We start from the raw sequence: 26,649 nt of genomic DNA on the forward strand, positions 1-26,649 counted from the left end.
TAAGGTGCCCCCTTTGAGATCTGAGAGTCCCTATCTTCTCAGGTCTCTGGTACATAGTAGACGGACTTCCTAACAGCCCTACTCTGGAGGTTGCCTGTTTCCATTCTTTCAGCTTGCCCTCACGGCTTCAGTCCTTTATTTCCACCCAATACCAGATCATGTTCCCCTGTCAGACCATGCCAATCCCTTTTGTCATCTGTCCCTCCCTCCCATACTCCTTGTAGTTGCTTTCTTCTCTCTCCCAAGTGTGAATGAGGTGCCCTTACTTGGACCTTTCAGTTTGCTGACCCTTTTGATTTCTGTGCACTGTATCTTGGGTATTCTGTACCTTTTTTTGCCTAGTAACCACTTATTAGTGAGAACATACTACGTATGTCCTTTTAGTTCTGAGAAACCTTGCTCAGGATATTTTCTAGATCCTCATTTCCTTAAGAGGTATCAGCCTGTTTGGAAAGTTTAACTGCTCCTGATTTAAATTTGGTAGGTGGTATCTGCAGAGAAAACCATCCATTTCATCTACATTTTCCACTTTTGTTGAGTATATGCATTGTAGTAAGATCTGATGATGTCTTTGAATTTCCAGTTTCTGTTGTTATGTCTTCCTTTTCATTTCTGATTTTCTTAATATTGATACTGCCTCTGGTCCCTTTTATTAGTTTGACTAGTGATTTATCTATCTTCTTGACTATTTCAAAGAATACGTTTTTGGTTTTGTTGATTCTTTGTTTTGTTCTCTTTGTTTCTATTTGGTTGATTTCATCCCTGATTTTGACTATTTCCTGTCTTCTACTCCTCTTGGGTTAGTATGCTTCTTTTTGCTCTAGAACTCTCAGGTGTATTGTTAAGCTGATAGTATAAGATGTCTCCACTTTTGCCAGGGCATTAGTGCTATGAATTTTCCACTTAGCACTACTTTCATTGAGTACCATAACGTATGATGTGTCATCATTTTCATAAAATTCCAGAAAGTCTATAATTTCTTTCTTTATTTCATCCCTTACCAAATTATCATTTGAGTACAGCATTGTTCGGTTTCCATGGGTATGTGTGTTTTCTGTCATTTATGTTGTTATTAAAGACCAACCTTAGTTCATGGTGATCTGATATGATGCATGGGATTAATTAAATCTTCTTATATTGGTTGAGGGTTGTTTGGTGACCAACTATATCGTTGATTTCAGAGAAAGTACCATGAGATGCTGAAAATAATGTGTATTATTTTGTTTTAGGTGGAAATATTCGGTATATATTTGTTAAATATATTTGGTTAATAATCTAATAGTTTAACTGTGTCTCTGTTTAATTTCTGTTTCAGTGGCCTGCCCATTGGAGAAAGTGAGCTGTAGAAGTCTGCCACTATTATTGTGTTGTGCTCAATGTGTGTTTTGAGCTTTACTAAAGTTTCTTTCACTAATGTGGATGTCCTAGACTTTGGGGCAGAGATGTTCCAAATTCAGACTTTCTCTTGGTGGATTTTTCCTTTGATGAATATGAAGTGTCCTTCCTTATCACACTTTATAATTTTTGGTTGAAAGTCTATTTTCTTGTATATTAGGATCGCCACTCCAGGTTGTTTCTTGGGACATTTGGTTTGTAGACCGTTTTCCATCCTTTTTCTCTGAAGTAGTGTCTGCGTATGTATTGTGGTGTGTTTTTTGTATGCAGCAAAATGCTGGATCTTGTTTGCAAATCCATTCTATTAGATTATGTGTTTCTATATGTGAGCGAGTCCATGAATATTGAGATATTAAAGACACATGACTGTTGGTCCCTGTTATATTTGTTTTTGTAGGTAGCTTTATGAGCTTGTGGTTTTCTCCTTTTGGCTTTTTTGTGAGATAACTAATATTGTTTCTTTGGTATAGATATCTTCTTTGTATTGGAGTTTTGCTTCTAGGATCCTCTGTAGGCCTGGACTGGTGGATAGATACAGTATGAATTTATTTTTTTCTGGAATATTTTGGTTTCTCCATCAATGTTGATGGAGAGTTTTGCTGGTTATATTATCCTAATCTGGCATTTGTGTTCTATTAGTCTGCATTACCTCTGCCTAGGCCCTGCTGGCTTTCAGAGTCTCTGTTGAGATTTCTGGTGTAATTCTGATAGGTCTGCATTTGTATGTTTCTTGGCTCTTTTGCCTTGCAGCTTTTAATAGTTCTTCTTTATTCTGTCCATTTATTTATTGACTATTAAGTAATGAGAGGGTTTTATTCTCTGGTCCCATTCATTGGTGTTCTGTAGGCTTCTGTACATTTATGGTCATCTTTTTCTTTAGGTTGGAGAAGTTTTCTTCTGTGACTTTTTGAAGACATTCTCAGTTCCTTTAAGCTGGGAATCACCATTCTCCTATATCTCAATTTTTCTTAGCTTTTGTCTTTTCATTGTGTGTCAACAATGGGTGCTGAGGGTACCTGGAAGAGAATGGGTGACAAGAGCAGCAAAGAAGGATGCCAAGACAACAGTCTGATCAAGGTGACAATTTTATTTTTTCCCAAGGCTGAATTTATACCATAACAGGGTAACAGAAGGAGTGGGGAAGTGTGAAACATTTACACAGGCCAAGGACACAGTATTCATGTGGTCAGCAGATATCAACAGGATGTTGGTTTTTCAGAAAGGTTACAGGTCATCACATTGGGTACCTTGACCTCAGATGTATTTCTCAGGAATGTCACAACTTTATCATATCATTCATCCTGACCACCAGATTTGTATTAGTCTTCTGCAGCTGGCTGGGGATTTTACAGTCATACTTAGATCTAACCGTAATAAAAACATTAATAGTGGAGGGCTTCAAGGGCATTGCTCCCAACAATTGTGTCCTGAGTTTCCTGGATGTTTTGGGTTAAGACTTTATTATGTTTTGAATTTTCCTTAGCAGTTGTGCCAATCACTTCTAAGTCATCGTCTGCACCTGAGATTCTTGCTTCCATCTCTTTCATTCGGTTGGTGATTCTTACAACTGTAATTCCTGAACTTTTTCTTAGGTTTTCAATTTCCAACTTTACCTCCATTTGTGTTTTATTTATTGTTTTCACTTCCATTTTTAGGTCTTGGGCTATTTTATTTAATTGATTCACCTGTTTGATTGTGTTATCCTGTATTTCTTTAAAGGATTTGTTTCCTCTTTAAGGACTTTTACCTGTCTACCTGTGTTTTCTTGTATTTCTTCAGTGAGTTATTTTTATCCTCCTTAAAGGACTCTAGATCTTCATGAGATAGGATTTTAGGTCAGCCTCATGATTTTCAGGTGTGTTGTATCCAGGATTTGCTGTGGTGGAGAACTGGGTTCTAATGATGTCCTTGTATATTGGCTTCTTTCGCTTATAGTCCTGGGTTTGCCTCTCTACATCTGTTTATCCCAGGTATTTGCAGGTCTGGTTGACTCCAGAGCCTGCTTCTTTTGTCAGAGTTGCAACAGCTCTCCTCATAGGCTGTGGCCCTGGCTGTAGCAGACCTCCTGTGAGTTCTTCCATCTGGAGGGTACTCAGAGGGACAGAGAAGCTGCTGATTTGTTGCTCTGGTTGCAGCAGATCTCCTGGGAGGGCTTCAGACCTTTGGCTCTTCACAGGAACAGTCACAGTGTTTTTCTGTGTGAAGCTGTTCTCTGGGGATAGGAGGGGGTGTTAATGGACTGCAGTTTCTGTTCTTGTGCACAGCCTCTCTCCAGGGAGACTTTCAGTGTTTTGGGTCAGTTGGCTTACATGCCACAGAACCCCTGGGAGGTCTTCAGACTGTGGTGTGAACTGCCCAGTTGCCCTGTATAATATTGAAGGAAAATTTATAAAATCCTTGAAAACTGGATCCAAAAACATGTCAAAACCAATATTCACTAAGATCAAGTAGGCTTCATCCCACGGATGCAAGGTTGTTTCAAAATACGAAAATCCATTAACTTAATCCACCATATGAACAAACTCAAAGAAAAAAATCACATGATCACATACTTAGGTGCAGAAAAAGCATTTAACAAAATAATACACCCTTTCAAATGTATTGGGGTACCAGGAATTTAAGGTCCATACAAAAATATGATAAAAGCTATTTACTACAAACCAACATCCAATATCAAATTAAATGAAGAGATATTTGGAGCAATCACACTAAAATTGGAGACAATACAAGGATACCCACTCTCCCATATCTAATCAATATCAGAAGAGAGGGACATGATCTGATTTTGGGTGGGAGAGAAGGACTGAAGGCCTGTGGGCCAGCAGAAAGAATGGAAACAGGCAACCTCTGGAGGTAAGTGGTTGGCGTGACCCTTTAGAAAGTAGCAAAGACCCGAAGGATGAGAGAATCTGAGGACTCAAACTTAAGCGGGAGGTGGGGGGATCTAGAAGATATTTCTACAGTGGAGAGAGGGAACTTTTAGAGCCCATCTCTAGAAGAAAGACTGGGCATCAAGTGAAGGATGTGGTTGCTATCCCACAGTCAAAGTTCTGACCCCTAATTGTTCCTCTCTGAAAGAAGTACAGAGATGGAAATGGAGAAGAGCCTGAGGAAAAAAAGGTCCTGCAACAGGCCCAATGTGGAACCCAGCTCAAAAGGAGGCCAAAAGTCTGACACTATTACTGAGGCTATGGAGTGCTCACAAAAGGGACCTATTATGACTGCTCTCCAAAAGACCCCTGAACCTGTAGCTGAAAGAGGCAGAAACAGATATTAGCACCCAACTAATGGATAGAAGGTGCTGACCCCTGTGGTTGAATTAGAAAAAGATTGAAGAAGTTGATGGTCACCCTGTAAGAAGACTAGCAGCCTCAATTCACCTGGGTCTCCAAGATCTCTGACACTGGCCCACCAACCAGTTATCATACAACAGCTGATATAAGGCCCCCAACACATATACAGCAGAGTAGTCTTTGGTCTGTGTTCAATCAGAGAAGACGCACCTAATCCTTAAGAGGCCCCAGTAGGTTTAGAGGTCTGGTCGGGTGAGGAATTTGGGAGAGACGGGGAACAGTCAGAGGGTAGACTGGGAGGGGAATAAAATCTGGAGAGTAAAAAAAAAAATTAAAAATAAGTAATAAATATTAAGTAAATTAATAAGAATATGTAAATAAACAATAAAATAATCAATAAATATAAATAAAAGAAAAGAAGGGAAAATTGTGGATTATGTAAACAGTGGAGGAGTAGCTTCACCTCAAAACTCAACCTGTCCCAGCATCTGCAACTCTCCCATAATAGAATAGGGATACACTTCTTTATCTACTAAATTAAATATGCAGTCTGGAGACTTAGAGTCATATTGTGTTTTGTATAACTCCAGGTTCAGGCTCAGTGTGTGCTTTCTTGGATACTCTCCCATTTAGGATAGAGTCATCTACCATAGCACAGACTCAGAAGTGCAATGAAGATCACAAGCTATTTTCTCTTTTGACTATTATATTATTATATTATTTCCACAACCCCTGCATTTTTTGAACGAAATTGAACTGAAGAAAAAAAACTAAGGAAAATGTTTTCTTCATTTCATTGGAAAATGATCAGAATTTCCCTAAATTGTATCTCTCCTGCTTTTCCATATTCTTGTGACTTAGAACCATGCCTTGCCATCACCATCCTGGATTGAAAACCTTCCCTCGGCTGTTGTTCTGGCTCCCAATTCAGAGCCAGAAAAAAACAAAATAGACTACACTTACGAGTCCTGGCTCTATGTTTAATTCACCTGCGGATTTTTGAAAAATTTTACTACTCTCTACAGTCATACCAATTCTCATTAATTTCTCAGCTTAACTAATTACCCATACAACATCATCGGTTCTGTAGTATTACTGGCCTTGACAGTACTGTGCATTACTTAATCATCCATCACAAAATGATTCAATAATTTACCCAATTCTGTGAGCTTTACTGACATAGCATTTAATATGTATTTAATTTCTGCTTTTATGCCTGAGGGCAGAACATATATCTCAGTGATAGATTGAGCACGTAATAATGCTTTTTATGCCCAATGAAAACAATATGATCAATATTCTATGAACCAATCTCCATTGGGTATACTATGACATTTCAGAAAATCCCGGAAACCAAGGTTTAAAATTATATTCTGCCTGTGAGGAATAGAAAATCCAATCTTTAATGTAGTCACTTGCAATCACTTGTAAGTACTTGAAGAGACAATCAATGCTTTTTCTTATTTGTATTTTGCTTATCAAAATCATAATTAAATATATCCATCTCATGTCTGTCACTCCCAGTTATCTCTCTGGCTCTCTGTTTCTCCTCTTTACAGAAGAAGATTTAAGTTATTAACTTAATGGACTTCATAAGGTCCATTCCTTACTGTCTGCTACCATGATTCTCACCATGTTAGTCCTGGACTAATCCTCTGAAAGTAAGAAATCCCCAATTAAATTCTTTTTCAGTACATTGCCTTGGCTGTGATGTCTACAGCAATAGAAAAGTACGTCATTAAATATATAATAAATAAGCCATGATCCATAGGCACAGAGAAGCAAGTCATAGAGGAAGAAACTAGATTCAGTAACATAGATATCCCAGGAAGGGTAACATAGGATAGAAATTATATGTGACCTTTAAATTATCTCCCCCGAGCTCTAACACCCAGATGGCTAATAGCATAAATGGCATCTATACTATCTGACCATAAACATGCCAGACATTTCCTACATCTTAAGATAGTACAAGTAACGTATCTCTAAAACTGAGCTTCACATAAGAAATAGCGTGGACCCTGAGTTGAGTTTCTATGTAATAACACTTCTTTGTAGTGTTCCATCAGGGAGTAGTATTACATCAGGAAACATTTTCCAAAACTATACTATATTTAAATTTGTTGGAAATATAGTTAATGAGATCAAACTACCTAAATCAGGTCCAGGTTTAAGAAATCAATTTAAATGTGCTTTCTTCCTTGCCTCTATGCAGTTTGCTTACCTGCCTCAACACTGGAACAAATTCCTTCACTCAAAGGAAGGAAGAGCAGCTTAAAAAGAATCCTTGAATTGGAATTATCAAAAGCTAAACATCAAGTGAATGTTGGGACTTGAACTCAGATCCCTTAGAAGAACAGTCAATGTTCATAATCATTAAACTATATTCCCAGACTTCTTCCCCAGTATATTAATCCTATAAATACATAAATTTTTCTTTCCAAAATAACTCAAGGTCTCCCTCCCTCCCCTCCCTGTCTCCTCTCCCTCTTTCCAACTCCTCTCCTCTCTCTCTCTCTCTCTCTCTCTCTCTCTCTCTCTCTCTCTCTCTCTCTCTCTCTCCCTCTGTGTGTGTGTTGTGTGTGTGCAACATTGCTAAATGAAACCACTACTGTGAATATTCTGCTACACATAAACAGCTATTTTTAGTGTTTTTATTTTCCTTTATTTTAATAAGTAATGTAAACCATTCCTTTCTTTTCATAATAGACATGGGAAAAAACAAGAATTTTGGACACAGAATAGTTTCTCTGACTCCTATGTAAAAAATTATGTTAACCTTATCCCTGGCAAAGAACAACACTCACAGCAGCTGAGCAGCTGGAGACATCATGAGGATCAGCTGGGGCACCCTGTACTCTCATTTCTGCTTCCCTGCATGGTTTATGTCATGGCGTGAATCACTGTGGGAGGACTATCATAATTCTGTTGACAGAAATAAATCGAGACATCTTCAGATTGCAGGCTGTTGATCTTCAGAGAATACTGTGTGCCAGATCCACTGCCACTGAACCGTGATGGGACGCCATCATTCAAGCTATTTGCATAATAGATCAGGAGCTGAGGAGATTTCCCTGGCTTCTGCTGATACCAAGCTAAATTACTGTAAATATCCTCACTTGCTAGACATTCGATGGTGACAGTTTCTCCCAGAGATGCAGACAGGGAAGCTGGAGACTGTGTCATCTGAATGTCACATATGGCATCTAAGATTAGAAAATTGAAAAAAAAATCCACACCTGATTAACTCGGTCACAAGAGAATATTCATGGTGAAAAAGCAAGATTGATTACAGTAAGCTGAATAAATTTTCACTGCTGTTTTCCTTACCTGTAATCCACAGCAGCAACAACCCCAGGAGCTGAGTGGGCACAGCCATGTCTGTGGGTGATCTGTGTGAGGCTGACTCCAACACAGGGTGTGACCTGATTATGAAGCAGTCCTCATGTCAGGGGGTTGTGCTTTGGATGTATGCAAATCAGCAAAGGGTAGGCACAGCTGCAGAATTCAACAAGTCAGTACTCATTACAGACCTGTGGTTCTCTTGTTTCTCCAATTAAGACAAAACACATGTTTATATGTAGAGGATGTGCAACTGTTGGAGCAACAAATAAGGAACATATATCTGATTTCTTATGGAACTATTTCTGCAGTTGATGATTCAGTCTTCAATGTAGAGACAACTGTCATGACTTGAAATTTAATTAGAACACTGTATTAGTTTAGAATCAATAGATGTGGAAAAGCCGATAGAAATAGAGAATTTGTTCCACTTATATGAATATATGAGTATTGCACCCTAAGATTTTCAAAGGAAATGGCTGTATTTTTAAGATCTGTTTTATATCAAAGACAGGTCTCTCAGGTTCATAACTGATAGTAATAACAGCCCTGTGATCATTCTGGAATCTTCCTTAAGAAGGAACGTCTGGAAATCGTTTTGCCAATTCCTAATTTTCCCAGAGTTGAAGAACAACAGAAAACACAGAGATGAGACTGAGGCCCTCTGTTGTTATGAGAACCCTAAGCCACACCAGTTCATGCATGTCTTCTCTGGGAAAGCTAATATTAGTGAATGACTAAAAATTTTTGATATAGCTTTTAAAACATTCAAATAAATTGTCTATAGATCGCAAACCTTGTGGAGTATAAGAGCCAAAGGTGAGGAAGAAACGGCAAAACAGTGTTCTAGACCTAACAAGACTCATATTTTCATGAACTAACACCAGCTATGACTGTCTGTATAAGACATGCAAGAAATTAAGCCCATCAGCACTGAAGCATGTAGTATGAGGAGCTCATGACCCTGTTCTACTAGCTGATGACATTTTGATGATTAATGGCTCTAAGAGAGGGAGAGCGAATATTCTCTTAGAGTGTTGGCTCTGATAAATTTACCATGCTTGTTTCAGTGGGTATTCCTACATCTATTAATATATGATAAACCCACAGTGGACTCAGTGTGTGGGGTATATTGTTCTCAGGGTTTAGGTATATGTATATGGAGACTTGAAGTTATTGAATGAGGAATGAATTGTAGATTAATGGAAGAGAGGGGAGTGACAATATCAAATACATCATATCCATATATTAAATTCTCCTTTATAAAATATTACATTTTGAAACATTATTCAATTTAATCATAGTAAACAGAATCAATTTTCCCCATTCATAAAACTTATTAAGATTTCAACTCTTCAATAACAGGCAAGTCAGAACGATAAAGTTTTGGTATTCTTACTGCAGGACTGGGAAATATGTCTCATCAGTTAAGATAAGATACTGTTCTCACAGAGAATATAAATTCCTTTATAGGCATCCTTCTTTATGTTTCACAAATGCATACAGCTCCAGCTCCCTTCTGGCCTGTTTCGGTACTTCGTTTACACGCACTCATTCTCATTTTCCCACATGAACTTCCACTTCAAAATGAAATATATAAAAAGAACACGTACTGCTGTTATAGAAAAGAAGAATTATGTTTCAAGAATATATGTATATTAAATATATTCTACACAAATTAAAATATAATAATCATTTTAAAAACAAAGAATATTATATTGATATATAAAGGTAGAACCATTTTATTCATAATGGTCCACATAATGAAATGGATTACAGACATAATCAATAAGGGGCCACATCAAAGAAAGATCTGATTGGGTTTATGAGAGAGGAGCCCATGAAAAAGTGATGAGAAGTGTCTTTGATTTGAGAAGATAGAAGAAAATTAGTTTCTCCTGGGTCACTGAAGAGCATAGCACTTTAAACTCTTGATTTATTTCAAAGGTTCATTGATTTTTATTTTATGAGTATACATAATTGTCAATATGGATGTTTGTGTACAGTGGAAGTTCCTGGAATGGCTAAAAGATGTGTTCATATTCTCTGAGCCTAGAGTTATGGATGGTTGTGAACTTGCAATATGAAATCAAACCCAGGGCCCCTGGAAGAATAACCAGTGATCTTAACCAATAAGCCGTCCTTCTAGTCCATTGCATACCTTGGCTGATCCTCAGTGTGTATTCAGACCTATATAATACTGAGTTGATTAATTTGTATTCTTGGAAGATATTCTGACCCTAATAATAATTTAAAACAGGAAAAAATTAAAAGGGAGAAACAGAATCTCTTCTGTTCCCTCAAATGACTCCACCTCATTAGTATTGTGTGTTTGACAAGCAACACAGTATACTTTACTGTAAAATAATAAATAAGTAAATGAGTAAATAAATAAATAAATAGGGGTAGTGTCTTTTTGGAGGGGGTGTGGCCATGTTATACTAAGCATTTCACTGTGGAGGCAGGGATTTAAGGTCTTAAAAATACTCAAGCTACACTGAGGTGAAACACATCTCTCCACTCCTAGGCTGCCTTTGGATCAAGATGTAGAACTCCCACCTCCTCCATCCCCAAGTCTTCCTGCCTGTTGCCATGCTTGTCATAAAGATGATAATGGACTGGAACTCTAAAACGATAATCCAAGGCTAATGAATTGTTTGCCTTTGTAAGAGTTTCCTTGATCATGGTGTCTCTTCACAGCAATGGAAATCCTAAGACAGAAGTGGATTGATGGAGATAACTGATGGTGATAATGAAAGCAGTTAATACATTTATTTAAACACCTCCCAATATTTTCAGTACTACAGAGATATGTTGGTTTTTCTTTCATTAATAATGCAAATTATCTCTTTACTAAAATCATAACTGATTTCCTGAATGTATGGATCTAATAGAATTGATAAATAGATAGTAAAAACTGAATGAGTAGTAGTATTTGTTAAATATTAGATTACTGGGGGCCAACTCAACAAGATTAGGTGATGAAGTTGGACACAGCATTGGAGAAATAACAAATGGTGATGATCTTTATCCTTTAATTTTCTCTTACTGTTTTTGGGAACAAAAGCAATTATCTCTCTTTTGCTCCCCTGACGTCAAAAGCTGAGGGCTTCTGGCAATTTATATCCTGAAGATAGTTGCTGCAAGGAATTTTATTAAAATAAGTAGTTACTTAGACTCCTTACTTCTTGAATCAATGGAACATAGGGCCTCTTGCTTACCAGTTTGTTAATTCTTCATGACCCAGAGAAAAAGAAAAAATGGAAAAAGTCTGGCACACAAACACAGGACACTAGATCAAGCAGAAGAGGGGTGTATGAAATCTTTATGAAAGCTTTCAGCTTTTTATAACTTTTTAGACAAAAAGTATTCTGGGTAAAAAATACTTCATAGATAAAATTTTACACAAAATGGGAATTACATAAAAATGCTGATAGCAAGTTCTAAGCAGTGTATTATTCTATAATCTCATTATAAGTTCAGACTATATTTTCTTACAGCTTTGTTGTATCATAGTTTCCTTCTGGAGCTTCATCCTGGGATCCAACCTTGAATGAATGCTTTTCTTTTCATCAAAAATCTGTCCCAAACCTATTTCTGATCTTAATACAATTCATGAAAGCTCATGGTACACCTAATTATGCAGCCTCTACCTACTATTCTATGAGGAGGAAGCATACTTTACTCTTGATTCTAACCTTAGTTATACCTTCCTCGTAAAGCAACTAAAACCATCTCCTTAAACTTCCTTTGTAAAATTTTTTAATTAAATCAGGAATTCTATAGTCATTAATTCATTAATTAATGAATTAATTAAACAGCATTACTTCATAAAGTTTTTTTTCATGATGATCTGCAAGAAATTTTCCCAATAGAGAGGGCTATAACCCAGGAAGTAATCATACCAGGGTATAGGCAGTGAGAGTCGTACAGTATCCCCTCACACCAGCCACTTGAATGAGGAGTATGCATTGACAAACATGAGAATGCACATCAGTAGCAAGAAGAAATTCTGAAACAAAGTTTTCGGGGCTTTAAGAAGGTATCCTGTGAGGAAGCCATTGTGGTCATGCCTCACCAGAGTACACCCTCCACAGTTAAGCAAGAAGGCAGGAAGTCTCTTATGATCTCACTTGCTCACTGAAGCTCTTTCTGAATGATGACCTCCATTAGACATTTTGCATTAAAATTACATTGAGTGTGTCATACTTCAGTGATTGGTCACAATAACTGGCTTCAGATCCATAATAATACACATAATCCAGTCATTATTTTCTTGTAGATATATTTCTCTTCCATGCGATTATTACTTATTCTTCTAAGCACATTCTGCTCTTTCACCCTATCACTTTTTCCTCCCCTTCTTCCTTTCTTTGTGCCTACCGGCCTTCCTCTTGTGCTTCCTGAAAATTCTAAGCAATTGCCCAATAATTGATTCCCATCACCATGCTGTATATACACAGTGACTATATATACATTGAATGTGCATACACTGGTGTTGCTTGTGACCATGAGCAAGAACCTAGGGTATGATGTCGGGGTAAAACAGTGAAGAATCAACTACACAGACTCCAGGAGTAAGGTAATTGGAAAAAGGAGATTCTTATTGCAGGAAGTGGGCAAGCCTTTATACTCTCCACCAAGGCCCCACTTGTACATGACCATGTAGTTCAAACCATCTGTTGATTGTTTTGATCATGCACTCTATCATATTTTGTGTCCAGGGGTCAGGCTGGTTATAGGGTGTAGCAGGCACAGAAGTTACTGTAGCATACAAGTGGACCACTGCAAGCAGCAAATCACAATTTGTTGACCCATTCCTCCTACATACTGCTGTACATATAAACATGAATACTCAATTTTGAGGTGATGTTAAATCACATGAAATATTTTTATTTTTTCAAATATTATTCTCCCCATATTCTAAATATTTAAGGATCTTTTCTAATGCCATAGAAATGTATGATACTTCAGTGCTATAGATTCCCCTCATACTGTAAATGGAACTCAGGGTTTCTTGCTTAAAATAGCTGAGACACATGTCAAACTCATACTAGACTGTGTAAACCTTAAATGATACAATAAATAATTCATAAAAAGCAGAAATATTATTCAGCATTTTTTCATGCTCAGGAAATTGGAAACATTTACTCAGTGTATTTATCACTGAAAATTAAAAATACTATTTTATTATATTTTGCATACTTATTCATGTTTATGAAAGTAGTTCCAAAATTTTAAAGTCACTAGATTGTAGGTGGAGAGAAAACTCAATGCTTATAAATGACTTGCCATGGTGATTTTGGTTCTTTTTTTTTTTTTTTTTTTTTTTTTTTCGGAGCTGGGGACCGAACCCAGGGCCTTGTGCTTCCTAGGTAAGCGCTCTACCACTGAGCTAAATCCCCAGCCCTGCCATGGTGATTTTGAAGACCAGAGTTTGGATTCCTAAAAGTCTTATCAATGTTTTGTGGGCTGGCACACCTGTAGTTCCAGCATAGAAAAAGCTAAGATATAAAATTCAGCCAAAATTGGCTACAAAGTAACCATGATACCCAGTTCTGTCTTTGATTGAGATACTTGCTGCAAAGAAGAAGGGATAAGAATGATGAAGGACAACTCCTAATATCAACTTTGGGCCTACAAATACACAGGTACATAATTCAAAACAATCATGCAGAGAGACACAAATTTTACCAAACACACATACAATACTGAAAACAATAAACATTTCCTGCTTTATATGTGGTTTCTTTGACACAGATCAGAGTCCAATTCACTAGCTATACTTTCTTAGGGACCCCTTTCCTTGTCCCACTGAAATAACTGCATTTTAATGGGAATTTCCTTTTCATAATACACCCTCTTTAGTTGTCTTTACCTTTAAAATATTTGCTAAATCTTTGATGATCTCATACATTTATGTAATAAAAATTGAGTTTTCTCTTTGCCAATCTTCTCCCAACATAAAAACTAACCAATAAAAGCAACAAAATGAATTCAAAAAACAAAACAATAAAATCCCCTTAAAGATATGCCAACATAAAAACAAACCAATAAACACCCCAAATCTATATACAAGCAAAAGACCTGCATTATAACAAAATTTTAAACAAAATAATACAAGGTCAAAAGCATAGAAAATAACCATTGAGTTCATTTCTGCTTGGCATCTATGGAAATGGTCCTAATTTTTAACTGTGGTTTATATACCCAGTGAGAATCCATTCGAGAAAATAAACTTTCCTTTACAAGCTGATGATTTTTGCAGATAGTTTCTTGCTTAGGGACAGAAATTTCTGTCCACTTCCACTTTCTTTGTTGCTTTCCTCTTATACAATTCAGGATGTCAGAATAACCAAGAACAGCAAATCACATGATAGCTCATGGTGATGAGGATGTGGGAAAAGGACAACAGGTGGTGAAAGGACAAACTCTTACAGCACTATGGAAATCTGTGTGGAGGTTAGTCAGAAAGCTAGGAATATGATCTACCTCAAGATGCAACTATATTACTTTCGGGTTTATATCCAAAGGACTCTACAACCTACTGAAGAGTCACTTGCTCAACCAGGTCACTGTTGCTCTATTCATAATATCTAGAAATGGGAAAGGATCTAGATTGACAGGGTATAGAAATGAAATGCGTTATATTTACATAATGGAATATTATTCATTTTTTTTATCTTGGATATTTGAGGTGAGAAGATTTAACAAATACTTTTCTGGTTACTTTGGTTGTTTACAGTTTCAAGATATGAATCAAAACAGGAAGAGCATTTAGGTGTTAGATTATCTCTTTTTATGTTTACATTGTGAAGGATTAGAAATATAAATATAAAAATATGTAAAATTAAAGAGTTTAATAATGATAGACTCAAACACAAAAACCACACATCTTAAAATACATGCTTAAGTACCAGATATAATTAAGGTATGTATTCTCTCCAAATATAAACATGTAGTAAAATTTTGTGAAAGATAAATAAAATAGATAAGTTAAGAGTGTCATAACTAAAAGGTAGTCATAATCCCTAGAATATAAGCAATTGTGATATGAAAGTGCTAGAATAAATAAGATCACAGGACATTGTAGGACATGAATATTTTAAATAATTAATCACTTTTTCAGAATTATCTTTCTGCTGGTAAGCCCTCCACCATAGTATACAATCCTGGATGAAGGCCCTCCTTCTTAAGGCTTGAAGATTCTTCTCTGCTATGTTCTTTCTCCCTGTTAAATCAAGAGATGTGTCACATTTATTTGCATACTTAGCCAAAATTATCACCAGGGTTATTTTACTTTTCAAAGACTTACCTGTCACTTACAAACACTTCACTGATGTTTTTCAAATGCAATGGTAAAATTACAATTTCATCAATTTCCATAAAGTTCTGTGGTGGCAAAAGTGATTCAAAATGATTGAATATCCTCCATGATTCCATTGTTTGTAAAAATTACTTCACTTTCTACCCATTTGACTTACAGTGATTCAACATATGTCCAGAGATTTATGAAAATTTCAATTGACATGTATAGTTTTATTATTTTAAACTCACTAATTTTTTGTCTGTTAAGTGGTAACTATAAACCTGCGTTCCAGAAAATTGTAATTTTTAACAAATTCAATTGCACAACATATATATATATATATATAATTACACATAAAAATACTTTATATTGAAGAGTAGTTCACTTACTATGAAATATGCCAAGGGAACTTTTCAACAAAGACATGACTCTCTGAGGCTGAGCTCTTTAGTGTTTGTGGGGACAGAAGCAAAGTATATGATATGGGTTCAGACAATGCTTCATATGCATTGCCAGCAATTATAAGGGGATGGAATAATCATTCATTCCTTCTGTCCATCAGGGAGATTTTTCTTAGATTGCAATACACTGTAAGAAGACTGTCTGACTAAACAAAGATGATTATAGTCTATGTATTCTAGAGGTAAAATAGAGTGAAGATATTTCAGAGACAGGTGGGAATTAAGGGCTTCCTCATTCCACATGTTTCTGTAAACATCACACATGGCTGCATCTGTGAAGCATTGTGAAGAAGGCTGAGAAACCACCAAAAACAGCTAAAGTAGCCCAGTCTCATACTTCTGCTTTCCTGGAGACTTGTGCTATGGTCTGCATCACTTTGGGGATCCACTGAACTTCTGTTGACAGTAATAAATTGAAAAATCTTTGGGCTCTATTCTGTTGATACTGAGATTGAAGTTAGCCCCTGATCCACTGCCTGAACCTGGAGGGGATTCCAAAGACGTATTAGGAAGCATACTTGAGGAGAAGCCTTGGAGTCTCATTTGGTTTTTGCTAATACCAGTGTATGTTAGTGCCAATACTCGGGCTGGCCCTACAGGAGAGACTAATGCTCTCTCCCAGAGTCACAGACAGGATGGCTGTAGACTGAGTCAGCATGATGTCCCCTCTGGAGGCTGGAAATATGGAAACATATTAGTAGAACACAACATTGAATGTGAAAGTTACTTCTAAACTACTTAGAAAAATGAAGAACCTTTATTGTATTGATTTCTTTAAATAAAAAGTAAAATCCTATGTGATGCAGGCTTCAAAATAAAGCAAGACATTTTTGTATTATATGACATTTCTACTTCTTTTACACTGTCCAAACAGTCATGCCTGAAATCCAGGAAAGCAAACAGACAAAGAACTGAGATATGAGCACCATTTTCGAGCTATCCCTGAGTTTATGACACACCTGTTAGAAACCTTCTTATAATACTCTAAGAGGCAGGAACACTAGAAGGAAAAAAATACTTATGGAAATCATACTGACTTCATATTACTTATGAAAAAGACTTGGTCAACAGAGAAGTCTCCTAGTGACTTCTTAGAGTATTTATCTTTTTGTTGATTTCCTTAAGAGATGTTGAAATTCAAAGGAGACTTGGCTCCTATTCACATGGTTACATAATTAGTATAGTCTACATAAACCACTAAGATATATTCAGTAGTTTGAAATGAAGAGCACCTCAAAACCATGGTCTTATTCCATGGCTTGGAATTTTTCTTACTATATTGACTGAAGCATCTTAAATTGTCTGAATATTCCATGAATCACAAAAACACATGAAACACTATTGAGATTTCATTATGAAGAAGAAAAAATCTGGATGTCCTATGAGGACAGAATGAAATCCTTATAAATGTTTACAGTCTGCCAATGTGTAGAAGAATTTCAGAGGTGGAGATATCAAAATATTTTAGCACTTTCCAAATAAAGACAAATAGTGTGTCTTGAATGTCTTTTCAGCAAGAGTGAAGAGTGACACAGAGGTATTTCTAGAAGCTTCAAACAAATTATTTCCATAGTACATGTTTTCCATGCTACTTAAAAGACACTCTAGATCAGGAGAGAAATTTTCATCATTTCTATTTAAAGAAACAACTGTTCCTGTCTTTTGGACCACATGACCAAACTAGAGCATATATATTATGTAAACCTATGTTGGAGCTTTTAAAAAGCCTCAATAACTGCAACAGAGACTTCCAAAAACTCTTGAGCAATGAGGACAGGAATAAAGAGGAGCTCTAATGCGGTGCTAGTGAGAATGTAACAACTGTGAAATCAGTGTGCAACTTTCTCACACAGGTACAGACTTTATTAATACACTACCCAGCTGTGCCATGCCTGAGGAGTCTCTAGCCTACAACCGACATGAAAGCACATCCATATTGTTTGCAACTCTATTCATAATAGCTAGGAAATGGAAAAAATTTCAATTTGAAAAGATAAATTGATAATTGAAATGTAGTATATTCTTTCAGTGTGTTTTTGAGCTGGTAAGAGTAATAAATTATACAAAATTTTGGAAAATTGTGATCCTGCAAAAATTGTAGTGACTAAATCATTCTCTTGCCTCGTATAAATTTACCATATTCCACCCTCAAGTGGGAATTGTGTCTTCAAAAATTTCAATTTGTTTGTTTGACTTAGACACTATTTTATGAAGCTTCAATTGGATTCTCACTTTTAGAAATCTTTGGAAGGGTTATAAGAGAACACATGTCATAGGGAAATAAATAGCCTGTTAGTTTGGGAAGAAAGGTTTGTGTATGATTGGGATTAGAGGAAGAGAAAGGGAATGGTTAAATATATTAAGATTATTCTAGTTGGGGATTTAGCTCAGTGGTAGACCGCTTGCCTAGCAAGCGCAAGGCCCTGGGTTTGGTCCCCAGCTCCGAAAAAAAGAAAAGAAAAAAAAAAGATTATTCTACTAATCCCAAAAGAAAAATCAATCAAACTAGAAAATCATAGTTGAGCTGATTTAGGATGAGTCTTTGGAGAAAACAGAATACCTGGACTTACACGGGCATTCAATACAAGGAGAAGTTGTGTGTAATATTAATTATTAATAATAGAAGACTCTAAAGTGAAACAGTATTTGCAGAATATTAAGGTGTATGCTACATCAGCAATTATTAAAACACAAACACAGATATAGAAGTGAATGTATCATGGACAATATTTCCTCAATTCTTTCTTCCTTCCTTCCTTTTTCCTGAATTTTGTTCTTTTTTACACTTTTTACCTTTCTTTTTCCTGTATTTCTTTCCTTCATTCTTTTATTGAAAATTGATTATGCTGTTTCATCCTTCTATTTTTTGCAGCTTTTCTTCATGACCATTCCTTCAGCATCCACTAGCATTCTATAATTAGAAAATAGATATTCTGCTATGCAATATTAATTATTAATAATGTTTAATCAAATCATATAACAATAATAAATAAAATAAAATGAACATAAAAAAGATAAAAAAATCAACACATTATAATTGTCCAAAACATAAAGACAGAAAAGAACAAAATATAAGACACAAAACACAGACACACTTCTTCATACACTAAGCAATACCGTACAACTAAATTGGAACCTTGAAGTTTATGTATGTATGCAAATATATAGCCAAAGGAAAGAATAAATATGAATAAACAAAATTTGAATTCAAATTTTAAAATAATGGATAAATAATTAAAAAGGAAGAACCTGGTCATGAAATTATGAGACAAAGATGCTTCAAAATGCTTTTTTGTTCATTTTCTGTTGTCCATCTGATACTATGCATCCAACGTATATTTAAGGGTAGTTTCTTTCCCAAGATACTGAATTTTTATTTGGAAATATTTATCTGTGGGAGACAGCCTCTGAATAGGAATGGCGCATGTGTATATGTCTTTGAGCTCTAGGACAATAAAGTGACAGACCTTGGGCAGACCCTATGCATGGTGACTCATTGCATGTAAGTTCATTTTCATGTCAGTCATGTTAATTTAACTTTTTTCTTGGTCCTTTATCACTTCTCGTTCTTGGACTCTCTCTCCCTCCTTTCACACAGGGTACTCTAACCCTACTGGGGAAGATTTGATGGAGACATCCCAATTATAGCTGACTGCTCCAGTGTCTTTAACTCTCTGTAAAGTATGCGGGTGTGGCTCTCTTTATTTTATCTCATCAGCAGCTGAAAACACTTCCCTCATGATAAATAAGCAGGACATTAATCTCTGAGAATAGAAAATGTCACTACTTTATATTATCTGTTCCTATTTTGAAAGGAGTTTTTTCCTTAATTTCTTTCCTAGCCTGTTTATCATTTACAGTAAGGAAAGATAATTTCTTTGAGTTAATTTTATTATATCCAGCCACTTTGCTGAAGTCATTTATCAGATGGCGAAGTTTTCTGGTAGACTTTTTGGGGTTGCTTATGTATACTATCATATCATCTGCAAATAGTGAGACCTTTAATTCTTCTTTGCCCATTAGTATCCCCTTGGTCTCTTTTTGTTGTCTTATTGTTCTAGCTACTACTTTGAGTACTATACTGAATAGATATAGGGAGAGTGGGCATCCTAGTCTTCTCCCCAATTTTAATGGGATTCTTTAAGTCTCTGTCCACTTAATTTGCTATTGGCTGTTGGTTTGCAATAAATTGTTTTTATTATGTTTAGGTATGGGACTTGAATTGCTATTCTCAGCAATACTTTTAACATGAAGAGCTGTTGTTTTCGTCAACTGCATTTTCTGTATCTAAGGAGATAACCATGTGATTTCTTCTTTTGAGTTTGTTAATATAGGGGATTACCTTAATGGATTTTAATATATTGAACCAAACTTATATCCCTGGGATGAAGACTACTTGGTAGTGCTCAATGATGTTTTTGAGGTGTTCTTAGATTTGGTTTGTAAGAATTTTATTGAGTATTTTTGCATTGATATCCCAAACAAGATTGGCAAAGGACACTGTGGTTAGGACAAAACGGCAACCAACAGATTGGGAAAAGATCTTTACCAATCCTACAACAGATAGAGGCCTTATATCCAAAATATACAAAGAACTCAAGAAGTTAGACCGCAGGGAAACAAATAACCCTATTAAAAAATGGGGTTCAGAGCTAAACAAAGAATTCACAGCTGAGGAATGCCGAATGGCTGAGAAACACCTAAAGAAATGTTCAACATCTTTAGTCATAAGGGAAATGCAAATCAAAACAACCCTGAGATTTCACCTCACACCAGTGAGAATGGCTAAGATCAAAAACTCAGGTGACAGCAGATGCTGGCGAGGATGTGGAGAAAGAGGAACACTCCTCCATTGTTGGTGGGATTGCAGACTGGTACAACCATTCTGGAAATCAGTCTGGAGGTTCCTCAGAAAATTGGACATTGAACTGCCTGAGGATCCAGCTATACCTCTCTTGGGCATATACCCAAAAGATGCCTCAACATATAAAAGAGACACGTGCTCCACTATGTTCATCGCAGCCTTATTTATAATAGCCAGAAGCTGGAAAGAACCCAGATGCCCTTCAACAGAGGAATGGATACAGAAAATGTGGTACATCTACACAATGGAATATTACTCAGCTATCAAAAACAATGACTTTATGAAATTCGTAGGCAAATGGTTGGAACTGGAAAATATCATCCTGAGTGAGCTAACCCAATCACAGAAAGACATACATGGTATGCACTCATTGATAAGTGGCTATTAGCCCAAATGCTTGAATTACCCTAGATCCCTAGAACAAACGAAACTCAAGACGGATGATCAAAATGTGAATGCTTCACTCCTTCTTTAAATGAGGAAAAAGAATACCCTTGGCAGGGAAGGGAGAGGCAAAGATTAAAACAGAGACTGAAGGAACTCCCATTCAGAGCCTGCCCCACATGTGGCCCATACATATACAGCCACCCAATTAGACAAGATGGATGAAGCAAAGAAGTGCAGACCGACAGGAGCCGGATGTAGATCGCTCCTGAGAGACACAGCCAGAATACAGCAAATACAGAGGCGAATGCCAGCAGCAAACCACTGAACTGAGAATAGGTCCCCTGTTGAAGGAATCAGAGAAAGAACTGAAAGAGCTTGAAGGGGCTCGAGACCCCAAAAGCACAACAATGACAAGCAACCAGAGCTTCCAGGGACTAATCCACTACCTAAAGACTATACATGGACTGACCCTGGACTCTGACCCCATAGGTAGCAATGAATATCCTAGTAAGAGCACCAGTGGAAGGGGAAGCCCTGGGTCCTGCTAAGACTGAACCCCCAGTGAACTAGTCTATGGGGGGAGGGCGGCAATGGGGGGAGGGTTGGGAGGGGAACACCAATAAGGAAGGGGAGGGGGGAGGGGGATGTTTGCCCGGAAACCGGGAAAGGGAATAACACTCGAAATGTATATAAGAAATACTCAAGTTAATAAAAAATTTAAAAAAAAATAAATAAATAAATAAAAAAGATTGGTCTGAAGTTCCCTTTTTGGTAGGTTCCTTGTGTGGTTTAGCTATCAGAGTAATTGTGCCTTCATAGAATGAATTAGGTAGTGTTCTTTCTATTTCTATTTTATGGACTAGTTTGAAAAATATTGGTATCAGGTCTTCTTTGAAGGTCTGGTAGAATTCTGAACTAAATCCATCTGGCCTGGGATTGTGTTTGGTGGGAGGTTTTTAATGACTTCTATTTCCTTATGGGACATGGGACTGTTAGGAAAGTTATCCTGCTCTTCATTTAACGTTGGTATGTGGTATCTGTCTAGAAAACCATTCAATTCATCTAGATTTTCCAGTTATGTTCAGTATAGGTTTGTTTTGTTGGATCTGATGATTTTTTTTAATTTCCTATTTCCATTGTTATGTCTCACTTTTCATTTCTGACTTTGTTAATTAGGATACTGCCACTGGGCCATTTAATTAGTTTGGCTAGGGGTTTATCTATCTTATTGAAACTCTCAAAGTACCAGTTTTTAGCTTTGCTGTTTCGTTTTTTTTTTTTTTATCTCATTGGTTCGATTTCTTTGATTTCAGCCCTGCGTTTGAGCACTTCCTGCTGTCTACTCCTCTTAGGAGAGTTTGCTTCCCTTTTTATCTAGGTGTTTTACCTCTCAGATATGGTATTAAGTTGCTAGTGAAAGATCTCTCCAGTTTCTTTACCAGTGCACTTAGTGATTACGAGTTTTCCTTTTAGCATTACTTTCATTGTGTCCCATAATTTTGAGTATGATATGTCAACAGTTTATCTTGGGGTAACTAAGTAAACAAGTGAAAGATCCATATGACAAGAACTTCAAGTGTTTCAAGAAATAAATCAAAGAAAATTTCAGAAAATGAGTAGGCTTCCCATACTCATGGATTGGCAGAATTAGCATAGTAAAAATGGCCATCCTACCAAAGGCAATCTACAGATTCAATGCAATCGCCATCAAAATCCCAACACTATTCTACAAAGGCAATCTACAGATTCAATGCAATTCCCATCAAAATCCCAACACTATTCAATTTCATATGGAAATCCATAAAATCCAGGATACAGAAAACAATTTTTAACAATCAAAGAACTTCTGGGGAAGTCATCATCCCTGACCTTAAGTTCCAACTACAGTGCAATAGTGAAAAAAAACTGCATGGTATTAGTACATAGACAGACATATACTAAAAAATGTTCAAACATACAACTAAGACAAATGCTCCACTCTCTTCACTGCAGCCTTATTTATAATAGCCAGAACCTGGAAACAGCCCAGATGTCCCGCAACAGAAGAAAGGTTTTAAGAAATGTGGTACATTTATGCAGTAGAGTACTTCTCAATGATTAAAAACAATGACTTCACAAAATTTGCAGAAAAAGTGGACAGAACTATCATCCTGAGTGAGGTAACCTAGAAACAAAGGAGCACACATGGTATTACTCACTGATAAGTGGATATTAGCCCAAAAGCTCACAATTCCCATGATTCTACCCACAGAACATAAAAGGTTAGTAGGAAAGAAGAACGGGGTGTTGATGCTTCAGTCCCTCCTTGAGGGAAGTACAGGAATATTGGAGGAGGTTGAATGAGAGGTTGAATTTAGTGCTCTTGCTAAGACTTCAAGTACTATCCTCAATAATTAGAACTTCAAGAATAATATTAAATAGAGAGCAAAACAGTGAATATTCTTGATATGGTCCTTATTTCAGGGGAATTAATTTTATTTTCCCTCCTTTTAAGTCAATTTTGTCTCTGAACTTGCTGTAAACTGCCTGTATTATGTTGAGAAATGTCTACTATATTCCTATCCACTCCAGATATTTTATCAAGAAGAGGTGTTAGAGTTTTTCAAGAGCCTTTTTTGTTGCTCATGGGATGAACATTTTTTGTGTGTGCTTTACTTATAAAATTGATAATACTTATTGATTTACATATGTTGAACCTCCTTTGGATCTCTCAAATGAAGCTTACATGATCATGGTGGATGATATTTTTGATAAATTCTTGGATTCAGTGTGCAAAACTTGCATTGAGAATTCTGCAATCTCTCTTCATAAAGGAAATTGTTCTGTAATTTTCTTTGTTTTGACTTTTCATTGCTTAGATATCAGGGTAAATATGGCCTCATAAAATTAATTGGGATATGGTCCTTCTGTTTCTATTTGAGGAATAATTTGAAAAGTATTAAATTTACTTATAGTTGAAATCTATTTTCTCAGATATTGAATTGGCTGTACCAGATTCTTTCTTAGGTGCATTTTCTTAGAACAGCTTTTTTCTATTACTTTTTCCTGAGCTCTTTATCCTTAATGTTAAGGTAAATTTTTAGGATACAGCAGAAATATGAATTCTGTTTTCTAATCTAATATGTTAGTCTATGTTTTATAATTGGGAAGTTGGGGCCACTGATGTAGAGACCTTCATTGAGGAATTTTTCTTTATTATTCATATTGTGTTTTCTGGTTGTTATTGTGGGGGTGATGATGGTCATGGTATGTGTATGTGTATCTTCTTCCTCTGTTTTTTCACTGGTCGGGGACTATTTATTCCTCCTGTTTTTCTGGATATAGTTAACTTTTTTAGGTTAACATTTCCCTGTTCTCTTTATAGCTCTGGATGTACAGAGAAATATAGTATATATTGGGTTTATGATGCATTATTCTGCTTTTTCCATCTACTTTATTTGAAGTTTTTGAAAAGTATAGGAATCTGTGTTGATATCAGTGGCATTGTAAAGTCTACAGAGTAAGATGTCTGGGACCTCCTGGCTTTTGGAGTCTCCATTGAGATGTCAGGTCCCATTCTAGTAGGACCGCATTCATATGTTAGTTGATGTTTTTCTCTTGTATCTTTTAATGTTGTATTTTCTATATATTTAGTGGCTTGAGTATTATGTCCCAAGGGGGATTTCTTTCTTCATCCAATCTACTTTGTTTTACATATGTTTCCTGTACCTTGATAGGCACCTGCTTCTATGGTTTTGATAAGATTTTTTTTCTTATTATTCTTTTGATTCTTTTATACATTTCCTTCCACAGTTCATTTTTCTATTCATAGATTTTCTTAAGCCATTAATACATTTTCTTTTTCAGGACTCTATAATATTTATAAAGGCTATTTTATAGGTTTTCGTCTTGTGATTCTGCTATGTTGCAACACTAGGGACCTTTTGTGGTTGGGCTGCAGAGATCAATTGGAGACATTCTGTACTGGCTGTTGATGGTTGTATTTTTATACTAATGTCTAGGTATCTGGGATTGGTGAAATTGTAATTCTAGGTGAGTATATCTGGTCTTGTCTTTATTGGGTCTATTCTTTTGCTCATAGTTTACTTTTTTTTTTCTGGTTCTAAATAGAATGTGGTAGCTGTGTGATTCCTGATGTGAAATTCTTTTGATATCATGATTGATGTTGCCACAGGCCTTCCATCAAAAATATCTTCTTAAGTATTTGTCTCTGAAAATTAAGAATGAGCATTGACTAGGAGCATAACAAATAAAGGTGTCCTTAGGTGGGGAATAAAGTGTGATCCCCCAGAATCTGTTTAGAGACCTAGGAATAGGGGAAGAGAGTGAGGAAGGGCCAAAACAGCTAATAACATATCTAACCGGAAATAAGACTGAGGGATTTGATATGTTGGAGAGGAGAAAGTGTGAAGATCTGAAGTTAGCCTACATAATTCACCTCCCATGCAGGTTTTGGTGGAAAGTTCCCATAAAAAGCCTGCTGGCATGGGGGGCTGGGTAATCAGGTTGAATGGGATATGGTCATTATAGAAAAAGATATGTGTGAATCTCGGGAAAAGGAGGGAGAGAAGAAGGGAATACCTCAGCTGGTGGTCTGCAGCTGGATAAGTCCTGCAGGGGGTGCGGGGGTGGGTGGATTTAGAGGAGAGGAGAGAGTTGAAGATCTTCAGTTAAGGTACCTATTTCCATCCTTTTCTTCTACTCACATTCCTTGGTTCATGATAAATGTGCTAAATATTTCTCATTGAACACTTTGTGATTGAATGGTAGTATAGAATACTGTTAAAATTATAAGATGGGGACATGAAATTATAAAACCAATCATAGATATATCACATCTTATAACACACATCTGTAACTTCATACATTTGTTTTGAGCATAAGTCTAGAGAAGAGGCTTAGTAGTCAAAAGCACTTGGTACTCTTCCAGAAACTCTGAGGTCTTAGCACACATGTAAGGGGGTTCATAATCAACTGAAATTCTGGTTTCAGGAAATGGGATGCAAAACTGTTTTAAGTCTTTTCTGGACACCTTTGCACACACGGTATGAATGTACACAGACACACAGGTATGCTCATAAATAAGATGGAATTTTAAAATATATATTATATGTGACTAATGGCAAATAAGAATTTTTATGTGTTGATCATTCGTTGTCATCAGGAAAATGCAAATTAAAATGACTACTATCAAAAATCACACATGTTGATGTAGATTTAGGAAAGAAGAGCTCTATTCATAGAATATTAGTGAAGAACCCAATCTAGTACAGTCAATTTGGAAATAAATTTAACTTTTCTCAATTCACTAAAAGAATAAATCCTATATGACTCAGTCACAGCATTCTTGTGCATGTACTAAAAGACCTCTATACCTTACCACTGAAATATTTGCACGTATGTGCTTATTGTTCACCTCTTAATGGCAGTTAATAAGTGGAGCTGACATAGATGTCCATAAATATGATAAAATGAAGAAACTATAGCTCATATAAACCACAGGGATTTATTCCTGTATACAGTAAAAGCGAAATCATGGAATTTCTGGGAAAATTAATAGATGTGGAAATATAAAATGAAGTTATTAAAAAACACACA

At 36.3% G+C, this 26,649-nt stretch overlaps 1 gene segment (V, D, J or C); it reads right to left on the minus strand.

Moving 5' to 3' along the window:
• Positions 1-7,396: 7,396 nt before the first annotated feature.
• Positions 7,397-8,095, minus strand: LOC120102302 (immunoglobulin kappa chain variable 12-41-like). The segment is given in 2 exon segments: positions 7,397-7,894; positions 8,019-8,095. Coding segments are annotated over 2 exon segments (372 nt in total).
• Positions 8,096-26,649: the final 18,554 nt, after the last annotated feature.

This window comes from Rattus norvegicus, chromosome 4, assembly GCF_021556685.1.
Source record: "Rattus norvegicus strain SHRSP/BbbUtx chromosome 4, alternate assembly SHRSP_T2T, whole genome shotgun sequence".
NCBI classification, from domain to species: domain Eukaryota; kingdom Metazoa; phylum Chordata; class Mammalia; order Rodentia; family Muridae; genus Rattus; species Rattus norvegicus.